Source organism: Mustela nivalis, assembly GCF_964662115.1.
Source record: "Mustela nivalis genome assembly, chromosome: 20".
NCBI classification, from domain to species: domain Eukaryota; kingdom Metazoa; phylum Chordata; class Mammalia; order Carnivora; family Mustelidae; genus Mustela; species Mustela nivalis.
This window is the reverse complement of record NC_139039.1, coordinates 14,631,611-14,653,339: the sequence shown is the minus strand read 5'-3', so window position 1 is coordinate 14,653,339 and position 21,729 is coordinate 14,631,611. Positions and strand designations below refer to the sequence as shown.

General features: G+C 34.3%; 1 protein-coding gene across 19 annotated transcripts in view; it reads left to right on the top strand.

Annotated features, from left to right (window-relative positions):
- Positions 1–21,729, top strand: part of WRN (WRN RecQ like helicase) — a 145,931-nt gene that overhangs the window by 45,257 nt on the left and 78,945 nt on the right. For all 19 annotated transcript variants that reach the window (XM_082715077.1, XM_082715081.1, XM_082715071.1 and 16 more), the window contains 7 exons: positions 8,681–9,083; positions 11,863–11,928; positions 14,142–14,277; positions 15,586–15,661; positions 17,656–17,723; positions 18,005–18,113; positions 19,046–19,114. In XM_082715077.1, coding sequence (XP_082571203.1) covers positions 8,681–9,083; positions 11,863–11,928; positions 14,142–14,277; positions 15,586–15,661; positions 17,656–17,723; positions 18,005–18,113; positions 19,046–19,114 — 927 coding nt within the window. The remainder of the gene's footprint in view (positions 1–8,680; positions 9,084–11,862; positions 11,929–14,141; positions 14,278–15,585; positions 15,662–17,655; positions 17,724–18,004; positions 18,114–19,045; positions 19,115–21,729) is intronic.

Here is a 21,729-nt window from a genome sequence, read left to right as displayed (position 1 = left end):
CCCAGGACACTAGGATCAGGACCTGAGACGCAGACAGACCCCCTACTCCACACCCAGGTGCTCCTAAAGATTTCATTCTTTTTGATGGCTGAGTAATATTCCTGTGTGTGTGTGTGTGTGTGTGTGTGTGTGTATACACACCACATATTTATCCATTCATACATATATATGTGGATATATACCTCATCGTGTGTGTGTGTGTACCACATCTTTATCCATTCATAATGTATGTATGTGGATATATACCACATCTTGTGTGTGTGTGTGTGTGTGTGTGTGTGTACCACATCCTTATCCATTCATAGATATATGTGTGGATATATACCACATCTTTATCTACTCATAAATCAGTGGACATCTGGGCTCTTTCCATATTTTGGTTATTGTGGACATTGCTGCTATAAACATTGGGGTGCAGATGCTCCTTTGAATCCTTATGTTTGTATCCTTTGGATAAATACCTAGTAGTGCAACTGCTTGGTCATAGGGTACTTCTATTTTTAACTTTTTGACCAATCTCCATATTGTTTTCAGAGTGGCTGCACCAGTTTGCATTTCTGCTAGTAGTGTAAGAGGGTTCCCCTTTTTCCACAACCTTGCCAACATCTGTCATCTCCTGAGTTGTTTGTTTTAGCCATTCTGTCAGGTGTGAAATGCTATCTCAGTGTGGTTTTGATTTGTATTTCCCTGATGCCAAGTGCTGTTGAGCATCTTTTCATGTGTCTCTTGGCCATTTGTATGTCTTCTTTGGAGAAATGTCTGTTCATGTCTTCTGCCCATTTCTTGCCTGGATTTTTTTTTTTTTTTTTTTTTTTTTTTTTTTGTGGGGGGGATGTTGGGACTGCTAAATTCTTTATATATTTTGGATATTAGCCCTTTGTCTGATAAGTCAATATCTTCTCCCATTCCATAGATTGCCTTTTAGTTTTGACTGTTTCCTTTGCTGCACAAAAGCTTTTATCCTGATGAAGTCCTAATAGTTCATATTTGCTTTTGTTTCCCTTACATTTGGAGACCTGTCTAAGCAAGAAGTTTCTGTGGCCAAGGTCGAAGAGGTTGTTGCCTGAATTCTTTTTTAGGATTTCTATGTCCTATGTCCAATGATGGATTCCATGTCACATTTAGGTTTTTCATCCATTTTGAGTTTATTTTTGTATGTGGTATAAGAAAGTGGTCCAGTTTTATTCTTCTGCAATTTTCCCAACACCGTTTGTTGAAGAGACTGTCTTTTTTCCATTGAATGTTCTTTCCTGTTTTGTCGAAGATTAGTTGACCATATAGTTTTGGGTCCATATCTGGGCTCTCTGTTCTGTTCTGTTGATCTACATGTCTGTTTTTGTGCCAGCGTCATACTGTCTTAATGATTACAGCTTTGTAATAGAGCATAAAGTCCAGAATTGTGATGTCTCCAGCCTTGGTTTTCTTTTCCATCATTACTCTGGCTGTTTAGGGTCTTTTCTGGTTCCATACAAATTTTAGAATTGTTTGTTCCAGCTCTGAAAAATGTTGATGGTCTTTTGATAGGGATTGCATTTAATGTGTAGATTGTTTTGGGTGGTGTAGACATTTAACAATATTTGTTCTTTTAATCCATGAGCTGGAACATTTTTCCATTTCTTTTTGTCTTCCTCAGTTTCTTTTGCAAGCATTGTATAGTTTTCAGAGTACAGATCTTTTAGCTCTTTGGTTAGGTTTGTTTCTAGGTATCCTATGGTTTTTGGTGCAATTGTAAGTGGGATTGATTCCTTGCTTTCTCTTTCTTCTGCCTCGTTGTTAGTGTATAGAAATGCAACTGAGTTCTATGGATTGATTTTATATCCTGTGACTTTGCTGAATTCCTCTATCAGTTCTAGCAGTTTTTGGGTGGAGTCTTTAGAGTTTTCTACATAGGGTATCATTTTGTCTGCAGGGAGTGAAAGTTTGACTTCTTCTTTGTTGATTTGAATCCCTTTTATTTCTTTTTATTGTCTGATTGCTGAGGCTGGGACTTGCAGTACTATGTTAAATAATAGTAGTGAGAGTAGACATCCCTGTCATGTGCCTGACTTTATTGGAAAAGCTCTGTTTTTCCCCCATTGTGGATGATATATGCTGTGGGTTTTCTGTATATGACTTTCATGATATTGGGGTATGTTTCCTCTATCCCTACATGGAGGAGGTTTTTAAATCAAGAAAGGATGTTGTATTTTGTCAAATGCTTTTTCTGCATCTATTGAGAGAATCATATAGTTCTTCTTTCTTTCATCAATGTGGTATATCACATCAATTGATTTGCACATATTCAACCACCCCTGCAGCCAAGGAGTAAATCCTGTTAATGTACTGTGGGACCTATTGGCTAATATCTTGGTGAGAATTTTTGCATCTGTGTTCATCATGGATATTGGCTGCAAATCTCCTTTCTAGTGGGGTCTTTGTCTGATTTTGGGATCATGGTAGTGCTGGCCTTACGAAATGAGTTTGTAAGTTTTTGTCCATTTCTCTTTTTTTTTGAAACAGTTTCAGAAAAATAGGTATTAAATCTTCTTTAAATGTTTGGTAGATCTCCTCTCGGAAGACATTTGGCCCTGGACTTTTTGTTCAGAGATTTTTGATTACTGATTCAATTTTCTTTCTGGTTATAGGTTTATTCAGGTTTTCTATTTCTTCTGTGTCAGTCTTAGTAGTTTATAAGTTTCTAGGAATTTATCCATATCTTCCAGATTGTCTAATTTGTTGGCGTATAATTGCTCATAATATTCTCTTATAATTGTTTGTATTTCTTCGGTGTTGGTTATGAGCTCTCCTCCTTCATTCATAATTTTAATTTGGGTCCTTTCTCTTTTATATTTGATAAGGCTGGCTAGGGGTTTATCAGTCTTATTGATTCTTTTAAAGAACCAGCTCCTAGTTTTGTTCATGTGGTCTACTATGTTTTTGATTTCTCTATCACTGATTTCTGCTTTGATCTTTATTCTTTCTGTTTTCCTGCTGGATTTAGGCTTTAGGTGTAAGGTTAGGTTGTGTATTTGAGACTTTGTTTCTTGAAAAGGGTCTATATTGCTATATTTTTCCCTCTTAGGGCTGCCTTTGCTGCATCCTAAAGGTTTTGAACTGTTTTCATTTTCATTTGCTTCCATGTATTTTTAAAATTCTTTAATTTGCTGTTTGACCCATTCATTCTTTAGTAGGATGTTCTTTAACCTCCATGTATTTGTGGTCCTTCCAAATTTCTTTTTGTAGCTGAATTCAAGTTTCATAGCTTGTGGTTAAAAATATGCATGATATGATCTCAGTGTTTTTGTACTGGTTGAGATCTGATTTGTGACCCAGGATGTGATCTCTTCTGGAGAATGTTCATGTACACTGGAAAAGAATGTGTGTTCTGGTGCTTTAGGATGAAATGCACTATATATATCTGTTAAGTCCATCTCTCCCAGTGTGTCATTCAAAGCTCTTGTTTCCTTGTTTATCTTTTACTTTGATGATTTGTCCTTTGCTGTGAGCAGATTATTAATGTTCCCTACAATTATTGTATAATTATCAGTGAGTTTTTGAAATTTTGTTAGGTTTATATAATTGGATGCTCCCAAGTTAGGGGCATAAATATTTACAATTATTAGATCTTCTTGTTGAATGGACCCCTTTATTATGATGTAGTGCCCTTCTTCATCTCTTATTACAGTCTTTAGTTCAAAATCTAGTTTTTGTGGGACGCCTGGGTGGTTCAGTTGGTTAAGCAGCTAGCTTCGGCTCAGGTCATGATCCCAGGGTCCTGGGATTGAGTCCCACATCGGGCTCCTTGCTTGGCAGGGAGCCTGCTTCTCCCTCTGCCTCTGCCTGCCTCTCTGTCTGCCTGTGCTCACTCGCTCTCTCTCCCTCTGTCTCTGACAAATAAATAAATAAAATCTTTAAAAAAAAAATCTAGTTTTTGTGACATAAAAATGGCCTTCCGGCTTTCTTTTGATTTCCATTAGCATGATAAATGGTTCTCCACCTCCTTACTTCCTTTTTTTTTCCGTACTCCCTCATTTTCAATTTAGTGGTGTTTTGGGATCTAAAATGAGTTTCTTATAGGCAGCATATTGATGGAACTTATTTTTTTTATCCATTCTGATACCCCATATCTTTTGATAGGAGCATTTAGTGCATTTACATTCAGAATAATTATCAAAAGATATAAATTTATTTAGTTAATTAATTTTTTAAAAGAAGATTTTATTTATTTATTTGATAGAGACATAGAACACAAGTAGGCAGAGTGGAAGACAGAGGGAGAGGGAGAAGCAGACTCTCCACTGAGCAGAGAGCCTGATGTGGGGCTCTATCCCAGGACCCTGGGATAATGACCTGAACCGATGGCAGCCACTTAACCGACTGAGCCACTCAGGTGCCTCAAAAGATATAAATTTAGTGCCATTGTATTACCTGTAAAGTTGTTGTTCCTATATATTGTCTCTGTACCTTTTGGTCTTTGTTACTTTTTGGCTCTCTCTCTGCTCAAAGGATCCCCTTTAATTTTTCTTGCAGGACTGGTTTAGTGTTCACAAATTCCTTTAGTTTTTGTTTGTCCTGGAAACTCTTTGTCTCTCCTATTCTGAATGACAGCCTTGCTGGATGAAGTATTCTTGGCTTCATATTCTTCCCATTTAGCACATAGAATATGTTATGCCAGTCCTTTCTGGCCTGCAAGGTCTGTGTGGACAAGTCTGCTGTCAGCCTCATGTGCGTTGACAGACAGAAATTTGCTTCAACACATGCCCACAGCCTGATCTATAAATTTGAGAAATATTTTTCCAGTGTGTTAAATTGCCCATCAAGAAGTTTAAGGCTTTTCTATCTGCTTCGTAGGATGTTTCATGAAACAAGGCAAAATAAAATTCAGATGTCCACAGAAAGGAAAGTACTTTAGATTCAAAATTGTCTTTTTCTTTTGTTTACAGGCATCTCTCATTTAATTATATTCATAGTTTGGTCACCTAAAATATATACATACAAATAATTTTTATATTGAATAGCTTCTTTTTTCATGTTTTTATCTGATTATTAAATAGGAATTTTATATAATCACTAGGCTGTTAGAACAGGAGGAATTCAGATTTTAAATGCCATTTTATGTCTGAAACCCTACATAATTTGAGATATTTGGATTAATAGACATTGGATTATCAGTGCCTGTAGCCAACTCTGGAACCAGGACTTTCCCTAGCCCTAACTGCTGAATGACTTCTTCCAATACCAGGAATGCTCTTGAACAGTGAATGATTACAATGTAGTTATATATTGAGGCAAAAATACTTTGTAGAATGTCAAGTGGTTAGTTGAAATAGAATTCTGATTCTGACAAAATGCAGTATTAGTGTATTTTTTTAGATGAGATTTGTGATAAATTTTGCTTCTGATATTTCAAAATATGATACAGAGATTTAGCTCTTTTTCAAAGTCCCTTTTCGTCCTAGCTATTTGTTTTAGTAGTTTTAATGTAACTGAGAATTTCTGAAAGACATAACTGTCAAATGGGGATGGGTAACAATTAAGCCATTTTGTATTCAATTTCACATTTTTTCTCTATGAAAGAAAAATAATTACTGTTTACGTGATGTTTACATGTATTTCAGAATTTGTTCTAGCAGTTAAACTATCTATTGAATGTAAATTATATCTCCTTTAATGCTTTGCTTTGTAATAACAAAGCTAAGATAGGTTTTCTTAAAACTTGAGAATGGGAAATACTTGATTCATTTTAGTAAAGAAAGATCTTGTCAAGTTTATGTCAATTAAGAACTAGTTAAATTTCTTATTTCAGGTTCTTTGTAAGAGGTCTACAGTAATGCCTAACTTACACCTCAGAACCAGAGAGGAACAAAAAGACCTCTGCATGCTAAAATACATGTCATAATCGTGAATTCAAACTCATATTTAACTGTATTTCCAGTGGAGTACATGAGGGCACATTCAGAGCTTATTTTCTTCTCATTTATAGATACAGTTCGACAAACTTAGCTATCCAGTTAAAATGAAAACAAGGTATTGATAAGAAATGTTATGCACATGACCATAGCTGGCAGTTACAGCTGGCAGTCTGTGAAGGAGTAGACAAAAGTAGAAAAATTACAATTGAGAACTTTAAAATAGAGTAGTTTGAGTTTTGTTACAGAAGGGAACAGCTTTATGCTTCAGTGGCCCTGGAAGCTATTGGATTGTACAATACTACTTACTCACTGATTTAAATTCATTACACATCTGTTGTATTGCTGTCATGTACTTAACATTCTGTTGCGTGTTGAGGCTTTCTGTAGGCTACTAATATGCATAATAACAATCCTAGGAAAGAAGGAAATGTATATTATGTCTTACTGAAGACATCGTTTGATATTTGTTGGAGTAAATAGTTATCTTATATGGGACATGCCATTCTCTGATGTTAGCACAGAATAAAGAAGCCCTTACAGTCTTTATCAATCTGTATGTCACTGTCTCTATGTTTATGTATTACAACATTCCCATGCATTTAACGATTAAATAGTGTCACATATCTGTTCCTACTAAAGTATTTATGTAAGTTCTTATATTTGAATAACTGTGTATAATACTGACTATTCTTTATAAGATTTGAAAATTTTAGAATGTGAGAATTAGTGAGTTTTTAGATTTTGAATTTAATTTTGATTTTGTTTTTATTTATATTGATGTAGACTTGGCACTTTAAGCTTGAGCCCAACTTTGGTGCTATTTTTAGCATGGAAGAAAATCATGAAACAACTCAACATTTTTGATAGTTTTGTTACATAAATGACCAGATTTTTATTTGAATCGTCAATATAAAACTTTAAAAGTCATATTGGATTTTATTAAGTATTCTTTTCAATACAGAAGAATTAGAAAAGCTAATCAAAAGTGTTAATTAAATAGGAAAAATGTCTCTTTTCTTTTATTCTCTCCTCTCCGTCGAACTTATACTTTTATAAAGTAATTAAAAATTGCTTTAATAAACCCTATAACCAGCAGATAGTATGCCTTATTTTACACTCTAGCAGTGGTTTTCCTTTGCAGTTAACCAGGTTTGTTATAAATAGCTGTTTTTTTTTTTTTTTTGGTCAGAGAGAGTGAGCACAGGCAGACAGAGTGGCAGGCAGAGGCAGAGGGAGAAGCAGGCTTCCTGCTGAGCAAGGAGCCCGATGTGGGACTCGATCCCAGGATGCCGGGATCATGACCTGAGCTGAAGGCAACTGCTTAACCAACTGAGCCAACCAGGCGTCCCTAAATAGCTGTATAAAGTCACTTAGTTAGGGGTGCCTGGGTAGCTCAGTTAGATAAGCATCTGCTTTTGGCTCAGGTCATGATTTCAGGGTCCTGGGATCCAGCCCTGCATCAGGCTCCCTGCTCAGCAGGGAGTCTGCTTCTCCCTCTTCCTTTGCCCTTCCCCCTGCTCCTGCTTGTCTGTCTTGCTCATGCTCTCTTTCTCAAATAAATAAATAAATAAATCTTAAAAAAAAAATAAAGTCACTTAGTTAAAATGTTATATTAGCAATTATAACTAAGGAGTTAAGAAATTCGTATTTATTGATGTACAACTTTTCCATATTTTCTTACCTTTTACAGTTTTGCACTGATGGGAAGTTTTTTGTTCAATTTATTTTCTGTTCCAAAGAATATATGTCGGGTTTTGTGATTATTGAACATGCACAACAACATCATTTTCGAATTATAACATAAAAACCCTTATATTTTACAGTTGGAACAAGTAATTGATTGGCAAATTGAGTCATTTAGTTAAAACGTGGGATCATAAAAATTTTCTTCTAACTTAATATATTAGTGCTTATTTGTGTCCCAATGTTTTGATATTCATCATGGTTTCTTCATTAAATATAGGACTACTCTTTGGAATTCTGCAGAGTGGTTCTTGTTTAAAGCACACTCATTATGTATCATCAGCAATTTCTAGTTTTAGTTTCTTTAAAATGGAGTGGAAACAAGACACTTGAAAGAATCTGATGGCATAGTCTTAGGAGTGTTTTAGATTTTTTCTCCTCTTATAGTTGTTTTGACTATAGTTAATCAGACAGAACTTTTTTTAAAAAAGGTAATTGCTGGGGCGCCTGGGTGGCTCAGTGGGTTAAGCCTCTGCCTTTGGCTTGGGTCATGATCTTAGGGTCCTGGGATCAAGCCCCACATCTGGCTCTCTGCTCAGCAGGGAGCCTGCTTTCCCCTCTCTCTCTGCCTGCCTCTCTGCCTACTTGTGATCTCTCTCTGTCAAATAAATAAATAAAATAAAATAAAATTTAAAAAAGGAAATTGCTGTGTCTTTTAACATGTTCAGTGTAAATTTTTTTTTTTGTGGTCATGTGTCATTGATTCGACATATTTAATTAGATCAATTACCATAAAAAGTATATCTGGTATAAAGAATTAGTTTGGGACTAAACACTACTGACAATTAGGAAGCATACAAGTCAACATGCTTATAAGCATATATGCTTAGTAAGTATATAAGTTGAATGCAGAAGTACCTTGCTGTACTAGGGAGTAGCCAACAGCTGTAAGCATATTTGGTTATTAGGGAATGAAGAATAACTGTAATCCAGTGTGTCCTTTAAATGAAGGTCAATTTAGAAAGCTTGTACTTACAAAAAAGCATTACAACTGTGCTGGTAGTTATTGAAGTTAAAGTTGAATTACCCTCTCTTAATTTTTTTAGGATTTCTGTATTATTACGTGATATTTCAGAAAATCTGTATTCATTGAGGAAGATGATACTTGGTTCTGCCGAGACTGTTCAGTTATTACCATTGGAAGATCCAGCTGCTGACAGAGTACAACAGAAACAAATTAGAAAACAGAAAATTTTTACTGAAGTTGAAGATGATCTATGGGACACAACACTTGATAACTTAATTATACATGATGAAGGAAATGTACTTCGAAATGAAGTGAAACAAGAAGAAGATGGGCTTGAAACTGGATTAGAAGAAGGCAATAAGTTGAAAGAGAACAAAGAAAGAATTTGTTTGATGTCGTTAGATATTACAGAACGTGACCTCCAAATTTTGGAACAGCAGGCTCAGGAAAAATTTCATAATGAGACTTGCAAATCTCCTGAGGTACTAAAAAAATAGAAAACAATTTTTATTCATTAGTAGGGGTTGGCTGATTTTTTTCTGTGAAAGGGCAGATAGTAAACATTTAGACTATGCAGATCAATTACATGTTTTCTGGTATTACATTTCAATTCTGTCTAAAAATTTAGTGTGAAAGCAACTATAGACAAGTGCAAATAAATGAGCTTGTTTGTATTTTGATGAAACTTTATTTATTTATTTTAAAGATTTTATTTATTTATTTGACAGAGATCACATGTAGGCAGAGAGGCAGGCAGAGAGAGAGAGAGAGAGAGAGAGAGAGAGAGAGAGGAGGAAGCAGTCTCCCCGCTGAGCAGAGAGCCTGATGCCGGGCCCGATCCCAGGACCCTGAGATCATGACTGGCAGAGGCTTTAACCCACTGAGCCACCCAGGTGCACCTTGATGAAACTTTATTAACAAAAACAAAAAGTGGGCTGAATTTGGCTTGTGAGTTATAGTTTGCTGTTTTTGACTTAGTGTAATAAGCACAACTTAATGGTCTTATAATGGAAGGATTTAAAACGCCAGTACACATTTGTTGTATTTTAGTATTTCTCCTTATTTTTATGTAATAGATATAGATAAAAATAAACAATAGATAAAGATGTAATAGATAAAGATGGCTTTTTTGGATTTCCCATATTTCTACTAGTTAACGCTTCCAAACTTGATTTTTGGGAGTAGTTATATTTCCCTATACAAGATTTTCTTTGCTTACTTATTGTGAGAGTGTTTCTGATAAACTAGTGTTTTTACTCGACACTAACCTTTAGTGTTATCTGGAAAGTCAGTGACCTACGTTTTTTTCTTAATAGATTGTTGTGAAACATTTTATATTATCTGTCAGCTTCATATTTAGATTTCTAGTATGTTCTGAGTAGTTTAATTTGTGAGGTTGTTTTTCTCCTGGCTAAGTTAAGGATGTTTTTTGAAATACTGAAGTTGTATTAGAGAAGAAATCTGTATTTTTTTTTATTGTAAAGACACATTATAAAATGAGGTATCATGTAGCTGTATTTTTTATCTCACTTGTTTTTCATTAGTTTCGGAAATTACCTATGATGCCCGTATTTGGTAGAATTTTGTACATTTTATTTTGTAATAACTAAGTTTATAGTTTTTAAAATTAAATTTGAAAGTCATTTAATAGGGCTGTTTCCCTCTTCAGTTTTCTAATGTCAGTCAAAAGTCTCAGTAGTTGAGAAATTCTGTTTGGTAACTATATTAGAAATCACGTCTACCAATATATAAATGCATTTAAAAAAATGATTTTCAGACTGTTCTCATACCAACCACTTTTTTTTTTTTTTTTTTTTTTTCATACCAACCACTTTTAAAACAGATTCCCCTTTTAGGAAATATCATTTGCTAATGTCTGCATCACGCTTTAGCTTTTTGAAAATTTCTTATTAGGTATACATTTTAAGACAGTATTTTTTGTATCATAATATAGAATTATGACCAGGATTTCATGATCTGTCATCTTTTATCCCAATTCTTGCCATTTTTATTTTGTGATAATTAGCAGTTTTTTTCTTTACTTATTAAAGATCCTATTTTAAAAGTAAAAAATTTTTTTCTTTTTTTATAAAGCTTATTTTAACATCCTTTTTTTTTTTTAAAGATTTTTTTTATTTATTTGACAGAGATCACAAGTAGGCAGAGAGAGAGAGAGAGAAAGAGAGAGGAAGGGAAGCAGGCTCCCTGCTGAGCAGAGAACCTGATGCGGGGCTCGATCCCAGGACCCTGGGATCATGACCTAAGCTGAAGACAGAGGCTTTTAACCCACTGAGCCACCAACGCGTCCCTTAACATCCTTTTTTAAGGGGCACCTGGGTTGCTCAGTCAGTTAAGTGTCTGACTCTTGATTTCAGCTCAGGTCATGATCTCAGTGTTGTGAGATCAGGCCCCTCATTGGGGCAAGGAGCCTGCTTAAGATTCTTTCTCCTTCTGCCCTTCCAGGCCCCTCAAATAAATAAATAAATAAATAGATAAAAATAAAATACTTTTAAAGACTGGTTTTTGCAGATAAATTATGACTATGCTTCCTTTTCCTACTTTCAACTTAAATATTAGACTTTTGGGGTCCTTCTACATTTCTTTTATTCAGGGGTCCCATGCTGTTGGACACTTGCTTCCTGGGGATTCCCAAATTATTATAAAGTTTTCTCATATCCAAACATTGACAACAGCTGTATAAATAACTTATCTGACACTATTTTTCAAGTATTTGTAGAAGCCGTTTGTAAAATAATGATTTATTTAAAGGTATTGTTATAGTCATAGGAGCTTTTTGTGATCTTCTAAAAATGAGTGGATATAAAAGAACCAACTATCTTACAATAGAATAGAAATTTTCAACACAGTAAAGAGGTTCTTGTGCTTAAGTTGGGACACATAGTTTGATATTGTTTAACTATTTTTGAACTTAGCACTTGTACTCTGTCTTAGATTGTGGGCTTTATATCAAGTCTGTCTCTCTTGTCTATCTTTCCAATTACATTTCTTTCTTTCTCTTTTTTTTTGATTCTTTGTTTCTGTTTATTCTCCTTTTTCTTCTTCCTTACTACCCTTTCTTCCTATCTATGCCTCATATAACCACGTAAATAGGTATTATAAATTTATCTAGTAGGCAAGAAGAGGAAGTAGTCTACAGATATCTAGTGTATAGGAACTTTATTTTGTAGAAAACAGGGTATGAGGCCAATTATATTGGAAAATTAATGTTCAAAATATTTTTTAAAACATTTATCTTCTAAGGATAAAGAAGAGGATCTATCTTATGTAATTGAAAGTGATGAAGATTTAGAAATGGAGATGATTAAGGTATGTTTGAAATTATGAAAATTTACTTCCTGTTCTTTCAAAAAGGACAATTATGTAAAATATTACCTAGTTCTAAATGTCCCCCCACAATGAGATTACTATCATTTATATAACCATTAGATTTTATTTTCCGTTTATTTATTTCCGTTTATTTATTGTTTCCGTTTCATATTTGTTTACATCTTTATATGGCCTATGAATGTTTTAGTAGTAGTATACTAATTCTTACATATTATAAAACATATTCTTGTCAGGTCACTTCTTTTAATCTCTTCCTGGAATGTTGGTAGTGATTTTTCCCTCCTCTATTGAAATAGGTTTCTTTCTCTTCCCATCCATGTGTATCCCCTTTTATTTGGGAGTTCTGTTGGTATACATTCAATATTATTCTTTACTTCTTTTGGCTTTAGTTACTATGGATATATTATATATCATTTTCTAATGTTTTAAATTATTTCATTTTCCATTAATTTATTATCAAAGTTGAAAATATTATTTTGTAATTATAAATTTTCTTTTCTATTTTTTTTTTTTAAAGATTTTTATTTATTTGACAGACAGACCACAAGTAGGCAGAGAGGCAGGCAGAAAGAGAGAGGAGGAGGAGGCAGGCTCCCTGCTGAGCAGAGAGCCCGATGTGAGGCTCGATCCCAGGACCCTGGGATCATGACCTGAGCCGAAGGCAGAGGCTTGAACCACTGAGCCACCCAGGCGCCCCTGTAATTATAAATTTTCTACCACTATACCCAACCTCCAGTTTCTTTGTCAGGAATGAACCAGGGATGAACCAGGGATGGACAATAAGAAAATCTTAAATTTCAGATTAATTGAAAATTAAGAAAAACACAAAAGTTCATTGTTATTCATGCTTTTTATTCCTCATCTTTAGATTGATGTGAAATTTTTGTTCTTTTTTTAACGAAATGAGATTAGGTTCCTTATTCTTTGTTATGAACTGGAATAGTAGGTAGTGATTAGGAATCATAGTCCTAATATGATTAGGAATATAGTGATTAGGAGTCACTAAGTAGTGAATAGGAATATGAGCCTGAATTTAGATGTGGGTTTAAATCCCAGCGTCTCCATTTATTTGCTCTGTGACTTTGGGCATGTTTCTTAGTCTTTTCAATACTCAGTTAATAGCTGTTATTATTTAAGGTGTTATTTGTGAAGAGCTTGTTCAGAGCCTGGCATTTCCCAAGTGTTTAATAAATATTAGCTAATAGTAATAATAGGACATAAATACTAAATCATATTCTATGATTAACCATTTCTCTGAGGAGTGCTGTTCAAGTAGCACATGTAGAGGACACTTGCAGACTTCCACAAACTTAAATTGTATATTGAACCTCTTAGAAGGCAATCTGGATGCCCATATGAGAGAACTTTATTTTCAAAATGCTTTTCTAAGTATATTTGTTGACTTGAATAAAAAATCAGAAACAGAATCACTCTTTTTCTTTCCCAGGCCTGAAATGAATACACTTTTTAGAAAACTATGAAAGTTAAGTTTATTAAATGGAAGGTTTAATAAAAAGAGAAAATGAGAACTGTGGTTTAATAATCCTTCTGTCTCTTTTCAGTAAAAAACTGTACAGATGAAACAATTTTGAAATATCCTAATGTTTTTTAAACAGATAATCTTCATTTAGGGGAGAAAATCCAATATTGTCAAGCCAAAATAAAGAGCAACTTTATTCACATTTGTAATATTCCATTCTTAAAATTTGCATCTTTTATTGTTTTCATAATTCACATAAACGTATTCACATAATTCACAGAAACACATTTATTGTTTGCTTACTGTTTAAATCTTATGCTGACACATGATAGGAGAAACTCCTTACAAAAATATCAGTAAAACTCACATGTACCTCTTGGCAGTTGAAAACACTGAAGTATGATAAAGGAAAAAAAGTTCTAAATTCAAATTTTATTCAAAATTTTGATAACTTGCCCCACAGGCAGTTTATGATATGCTATTAACGAACCCTGTTTATGCTGGAAGTATTCCATCTTTGGCCTTATGCCTTAGAAACCATTCTTGAACACATATTTAAACTAGAGCACACATGTTCTTTTGTGGTATTGGTTGCACATCTGCCAGCTTTGAACAAAATTGTAGGTTCTGTTAATAATACTTCTTTTGTGTTGGGTGAAAAGATGCGACACTGTCAATGGTTTTGCTTTTAAGATTGCTTTTAAACTTTCAGTCTTTAGAAAACCTAAATACTGGCACGGCAGATCCAGTTCATTCAAAATGCAGAGACATGGAAAGAAATCCGGATGTTCCTTTTGAAGATGACGAAGATGAGATTGAAGCTATTGAAGAAGAAGAGGAGGGTGCAGGTAAGTGCTGGAACATGTTTGAAACGACTCACCTCTCCTACCTACTGCTGCCTCGAATTTAGGATCTAGTTTTTAAACATTTTGGAGGCAAGGATTTTGTGGCGTGTAATTAATGAGGTCCTAAAACCTTGTCATTAGCTGCTTTGGTGTTTGGTCTTTATAAAGCAACAGTCTTACCATTTATGAAAGTAGAGGGATAGAAGCATTGTGGTATTTGGTGCACTTGGTGACGTGAAACTTTTCTTCCTGAATTTTGTATTTTTTCAAAATAGTAGAAAATCATTATTAAGAATAATTACTTAATAAAACATTATTGTTAAAGGCATAGATACATGCTGTTTGTTTTTTAGGAACTTATTCCTTCAAACAAATGGCACAATGTCAGGCAGCAAAATGGACTGATTTTCATACTGTGTATGCTAACTATAGTTAGGAATCCATGAAATGAACCTCTTATTATTTAAGTGTAAGTGACAATATTTGTTATGGCAAACCACGGGGTCTTCTCATAAAGTAGAACACTCCTCAAGAGCTATATTTGTCAATGTTACAAGTGTGGGAAAATTAAAATAGATATTGTAGGTGGAAAGTACACGAAAATGTTAAAGAAAATGTTACTCTGTTTTCTTATATTAAATGAAGGCATAACATCTCAAATCAATTTAGCTCTCTATTTAGAATTGTTAAAAGCTGAGAAATCTAATAATGAATGTTCATTTGTTTGTAGATGAGTGGTCTTGATTCTTTGCTTTGCTCTGCCTTGGCCACTCATGAACTGTTCAACCTGCGTAGAAAATAAAAATTAGTTGAATAAAATCAATGTAACTCCATTGTTCTATGCCTTTAGAGTTGTAGTCAAGGATTTGGTGGACAGCTAACTAAAATGAAGATGTAATTTTATCTGTGGATTTCTTTGTGGTAGTAATGTAATTTCTGATTACTATTAATTTAAAGTTGGATGTATTAAGAAATTTGCATTGGTATGTCGCTTGCCATGGTTGGGTTTGAATGTTAGGTTTTAGCACTATAGCAAACTAGCAAATTCTAAAACGTTCTCTTCCAGTGTTGACAAAGTGTGAATCATTTTGTAGTAGAAGCACAAAATTATAATCCTTAGTATTAGGTAATAATCAAAGTAACTAAAATCATGACTGGTATCCAGAGGACTGAATTAGTTGGATTTAAAAGACAGGAAACAGTGATGTCTGGTACTTATCACTGTATTCTTTAAAAGAAGTCGATGAAATAAAACTTGCATTCCCTATCACTTGTATTATAACATAAATGACTATTTCATCTTATTTTAAGACCATTCATTACCAGGACCTAATGCAAGCCAAATTAATTTCCTCAAGATCTATTTTGGCCATTCCAGTTTTAAGCCGTGAGTATAATTTCAGTTAATTAAATTGCATATTTACAATTTTCTTCACAAAGGAAAAATAGTAAATAACCCATCTGTTTAATAGTAATAGCAAAACTTTACTGTAGTTTATACATTCTACACTGCATTTCCTGTAAGTGACTAAAATAACTACAAAGTTATTTTAAAATAATATTTATTTAAAATTTGTATCTACAAATTATATTTATGAGAGGAAAGTGATTTTCTTTACCATAGAGAGTTCTGTATAGATACTAGTTTAAACACATTAATAAATTAATCTTAACTTAATGTTGACTTGTTTTTCATTAAGTATCTGTGTTGTCTATTTCATACAACTTACTGTACAAAGCATGCTGAGATAATAGAAATTCATGAGATAACAGTTTGAAGAATAGTGATAATCTTATCAGTTTTAATATATTCAAATGTATTTATGTCTAAAGGGGCACATTTATAAGTATTAAAATAAGGTGAATAAAAATGAGGTGAAGAACAAGTAATTTTGAATAAAACTAATAAGAATGTTAAAACCTAGACTGCATTTTTTCTTATTCTGCAAATTTAAAATTTAACCCATGGAAACATTTCTTTCTTCTTGGATCTTAATTTTTTTTTTAAATTAAACTATGTCCTACATAGAGAAAAGTGCACATAAATGTATAGATCAATGACCTTTTACAAGCACCCAGTGTAACCAGGACTCACATAAGGAAAAAAATGGGTCATTATCAGCACATCAGAAGATCACCTTTACTATTGATTTTTCCCTCAACATTTTATTAAAAAAATTTTCAAATGTACAGGAAAGTTGAAAGAATTTTTTTTACTATGAATACCTGTATATTCAACATTTTAGTATACTTGCTTTATCATTATATCCATCTATCACCTCTCTATCCATTCCTTAATCTACCTAATTTAAAAAATGCATCTCAGGGTAGATTGGACATCATTATTTATCTCTCTAAGTACTTCAGTGTATAAATCATTTACTGTAGTTAAATATTTATGGTGTAATCTTTTGATGGAAAATTTACATGCAAGAAGATGGTCAAACCTTAAATGTGCATATGGAACATTACAGTAACTCTAGAAAGTTCCCTCATGTCCCTTTTCAGGCAATCCTGGCCTCTGGAGCATTTCTTTAATTAATTAATTAATTAATTAATTAGAGAAAGCATGTGCACACACATATGAGAGAGAGAGGGTGCGTGCACTTTCTTGCGCATGCAAGTGCCCGAAGGGGCAGAGGGAGAGGGAGAGAGAATGTTAAACAGGTTCCATGCCCAGCATAGAGCCCAATATGGGGCTCCATTTCACAACCCTGACATCATGACCTGAGTCAAAATCAAGAGTTTGATGCTTAACTGACTGAGCCATCCAGTTGTCCCTCTTTTTATTTTAATCAGTAAATTTATGTCTATATATTGAAGCTCAAAAATGTAAAAGAAATTCTATTAGAGGGGTGCCTGGGTGGGTCATTCTGTTAAGCTTATGACTCTTGGTTTTGGCTCCAGTTGTGATCTCAAGTGGTGAGCTCGAGCCCCTTGATGGCCTGTGCTCAGCATGGAGTGTGCTTGAGATTCTCTCCCTCTCTCTCTACTTGCTCACGTGCATGCTCTCTCTAAAATAAAACAAATAAATACAATCTAAAATAAAATAAATAGGGCACCTGTGTGGCTCAGTGGGTTGAGGCCTCTGCCTTCAGCTTGGATCATGGTCCCAGGGTCCTGGTATCAAGCCCCACGTTGGGCTCTCTGCTCGGTAAGGAGCCTGCTTCCCCCTCTCTCTCTGCCTGCCTCTCTGCCTACTTGTGATCTCTGTCTGTCAAATAAAAAGTAATCTTTAAAAAAATAAAATGAAATATATACATACAGTCTTTAAGAAAAAGAAACTCTGTTAGAGGTAGTGAAAAATTTAAATGTTTTTCCACTTGTCCTTGGGTTTCTTGTTAGTAAAACAAAATAGCCTTTTTGCTTTTTACCCTCCAGGGTTCAGTGGAAGGTGATTCATTCTGTTTTGGAAGAAAGGAGAGATAATGTTGTTGTGATGGCAACTGGTAAGTTGTACATAAGCGATAACTTAGTCCTCTAAAATATAAAACTTAAAGGTTTTTAAATGTGTGATCTTTTATTACACTCTCAAAATATAAATACAAATGCAAATGGTATAAAATACAGAAGAGAGTGATCTGAGATTAGATGCTCAAATTTATGCAGAAATTAGCTCTTAGGAGGATAGCATGTTAGTAGGGACCGTTCATCTCACACAAGTACATTGTAGGAAGAAAGTACCAAGGCTTTATTTTTATTTTTATCAGTGTATTATTTTTGTTTCCAGGATATGGAAAGAGTTTGTGCTTCCAGTACCCTGCTGTGTATTCAGGCAGGATAGGCCTTGTCATCTCTCCTCTTATTTCTTTGATGGAAGACCAAGTCCTCCAGCTTAAGTAAGTAAGGTTTTCTTCCTCCCCCCTTCCTTCCTTCCATTTTTACGTCATCACTCACCCAATGTGGGGCTTGAGCTTACAACCCCAAGATGAAGAGCTGCAGGCTCTATCCACTCAGCCAGCCAGATGCCCTGGTAATGTTTTCATTGCTACATTATCACCCTTTTTTTCTTTCATGAGGGAAACATGTGACCTATCATGTATGTTAAAATCTAGTTCCCAGTAACACATTTCTGTGAATGTTGCTCTTTCTTTTTTAGTGATAAATGACTCTTTGGTGGAAGAACTTATCTTCTTTCTTGAGTTCTTTATAATCCAAGGCTACCAGATGGTCTCAATAAAAATTTTTGTAACCGCAAACTCTAAGTCAGTTTATGTCCATATCTCAAAATTCTTTTCTCTTTAGTTACCCTTGCTCTTTAGCTTGGTATAAAGTATATATATGGAAGTATAATTTTTAGTTACAGAAAAATTTTAAACCTCTTTAATGTGAGCTTGCAATTTTTCTGAAAAACCTGCCCTGACAACCTGCTTTCTTTTTCCTTTTTTAAAAATATTTTATTTATTTGACAGAGAGAGAGAGCGAGAGAGAGAGTGCACGCACGCACGCACAAGCAGGGGTGGAGCAGAGGGAGAGGGAGAAACAGGTTCCCCACTGAGCAGGAAGCCCGAAGTGGGGCTCAATCCCAGGAACCTGGGATCATGACCTGAGCCAAAGGCAGACACTTAACCAAGTGAGCCACCCAGGTGCCCCAACAACCTTCTTTCTAATACTGCCTTTGGAGGAATTTGTTTATCAAATTAGTGAGGTACAAAAAGAGTGAGGATTACAAAGAAGAGGACTGTTCATTGTATTTCCTTAGTCCTTAACAATGAAGTTGATCTATGTAGTATGTACATGGCTCCAAGAATACTTGTTTTTCTTCTTATAGAATGTCCAACATTCCAGCTTGTTTTCTGGGATCAGCACAGTCAAAAAATGTTCTAGAAGATATTAAATCGTGAGTAATTTATATGGTTTCTGATGTATGTGAGAATTTTATACAAAATTGTATATAAAAATATATAATTTATTTAAAATTTTATATAAAAATTTTTAATTTGTGGATAAAATGTTCATGATTTAAAAATATACTTTGTTTTTATAGTACATTTATAGAATTGTTCAATTTAAAAATCTTTCAAACTTAAATCTATTATTTTTAGTTCTTGGACTGTGAAGTTAGCATTGTCATATTGTTTTAAAATTTTGGTTTTGAACAAGAATTAGGAGAGTAGGTATCTCCTTTTACAGAGGAGCAAATTGAGGCCCAGAGAAAATAATTTGCTTAAAGTCATTAGATGAGTTAATGGCTGAGCGGGGACTGGATTCTAGATCTCTTGCCCCACCAGTCCTAAATGGCTTAATTCCTAATAAGGATGAAATTTCGAACATACACAAAAATTTGTGTGTATTTATATAGATTAACATGTATTTTGTTAGTAAACACACATATATACATGTATTTATTGTTTTGATAAATTCATACAAATATATCACCCAAACCCCTATCAGGGTATAGAGTATTACTCTTGCTCCAGAAGCTTGTACATGTCGCTTCCCAGTCTGTCCTTCTTTCTCCATTTTAAGGCAGACTACTGTCTTTTTTTCCTACCATACTTTTGCCTGTTTTAGAACTTCATATAAATGGAGTCATACAATATGAACTTTTCTGTAAGACTTCTTTCATTCAGCAAAAGGTTTTGAGAATATTTCATGTTGTATGTGTCCGTGGTTTTTTAAAAATATATCAGAGTGCTATGTCATTGTATGAAAATACGATAGTTTGTTTTTTTCATTTCCTCATCAGGAGATGCCTAAGCTGTTTGTAGTTTAGGGCTATTAATGATAAAGCTGCTATGAACATTCTTATAAGTTTTTTTGAATGTTTTCTTTCTCTTTCAACATCTTAAATTACCTTTATTGAGGTATAATTGACATACAATAATTTTTACATACTTAATATATCTAATTTGATGAGTTTGGCATATAAACACCCACAAAACCATCATCACAGTCCAGATGATGCACGTACATCTGTCATCCTCAAAGTATGCTCATTTCTTTTGTAATCCATCCCCCTCTCTTTTTCCTACCTTCTTTACCCCACTCACCAGGTAACTATGAATCTGTTTTCTGCCCCTCTAGGTTAGCTTGCATTTCCTCAAATTGTACATAAACAGAATTAGTCCTATAATATGTGCTCTTGTTTTGTCTGGTGTAGATCACACAGCATAATTACTTTGAGATTCATCCATCTTGTTACATGTATCAATAGTTCGTTCCTTTTCTTTAATTGGTGAATACATTACTTCATATGGAGGCAGAGGCTTTAACCCACTGAGCCACCCAGGTGCCTCTGTCCTTATAGTTATTATTACTATATTACACTGAAGAAACTGAGGCACACTAAAGATAAGTACTTAGCTAAGATCACTTAGCTTATAAGAAGTTGAATTGAGACTCAAACCTTGGGCAGTTTGACATCAGAGCTTGTTATTTATACTGTTTTTTAATGTGAATTAGAATATTGAATAATTTCATGAGATTAAAAGCATATCTATTTTGTTCCTAATTCCTAATGAAAGCGCCATGCCTACCATGCAGTAGATGAAATATTTTGAAGTCTTTTTATAAGGGAAATTAATTTTCATTCTATTTTACTTTATGTTTTCACTTGGTAGAATGAAAAGGAGACTATATATTTTTAATGCCCTACTAACCTCTATTACAAACATTGTCTTAGTTAGGATTCTGTCTGCCCAGAACAGAAAAAAGTCAAGCTAGCTTAAGCAAATACTGAATTTTGTATTAAGGATATAGGAATGTCTCGTGGATCACAGTGAACACAAGTTATCTACCCCTTAGGAAGAGACTTGGAATTGGGTATCAAGAATACAATAAGGCTTTCTTTTATTTATAGCCTGTGTGTGTCTTCCTTATTCTTCTGAGGAAATGAGCATTTTCCACTTTTCTAGTCACAAGATGGAGAAGACCACTCTGCAGCAACTTTTTTCAAATATTACAGGTCTTGCCATTGGCAGGGACTGATTGGTTGTTTCTTGGTCAGACCCCCAAAATCTAGGACAGAGACTAATTGATTTGACATCGATACAGTTGCTAACCCTGTCCCAAGAAGATGTATTTAGGCAAGAGAACAAAATACACAGGAGAAACATGGGTGCTATGGGCTTAATCATGGGGAGGGAGTCAGTGGGAGGGTGATGGCTTGTAGTTCTCCAAGAAGGAGGGTGCTATGTGGGTGGTTTGCCAGCACATAAATGACTTACCCTAGACTTGATTGTTTAACTCAAACACTATAGTTTTGGGGCTAGACTGTTGGAAATTAGAACATAGCTTCTAATGTCACCTTAGTGCTGAGTACCCCCTGAGAGCCACTTTTCATTTTGCTTTGTTGAAGTAGTCAGAGGACTAATATGTGTGAATATGATACATACATAGAATGTTTGTTTAGTTTTAAGTGGTGTAATGTATCATTTAAAACTTTGTCAGGTGTTACGGTTTTAAGTTGTAGTTCACTAGATGATTGTTTCCTTTAGTATAGTATATTTCCTT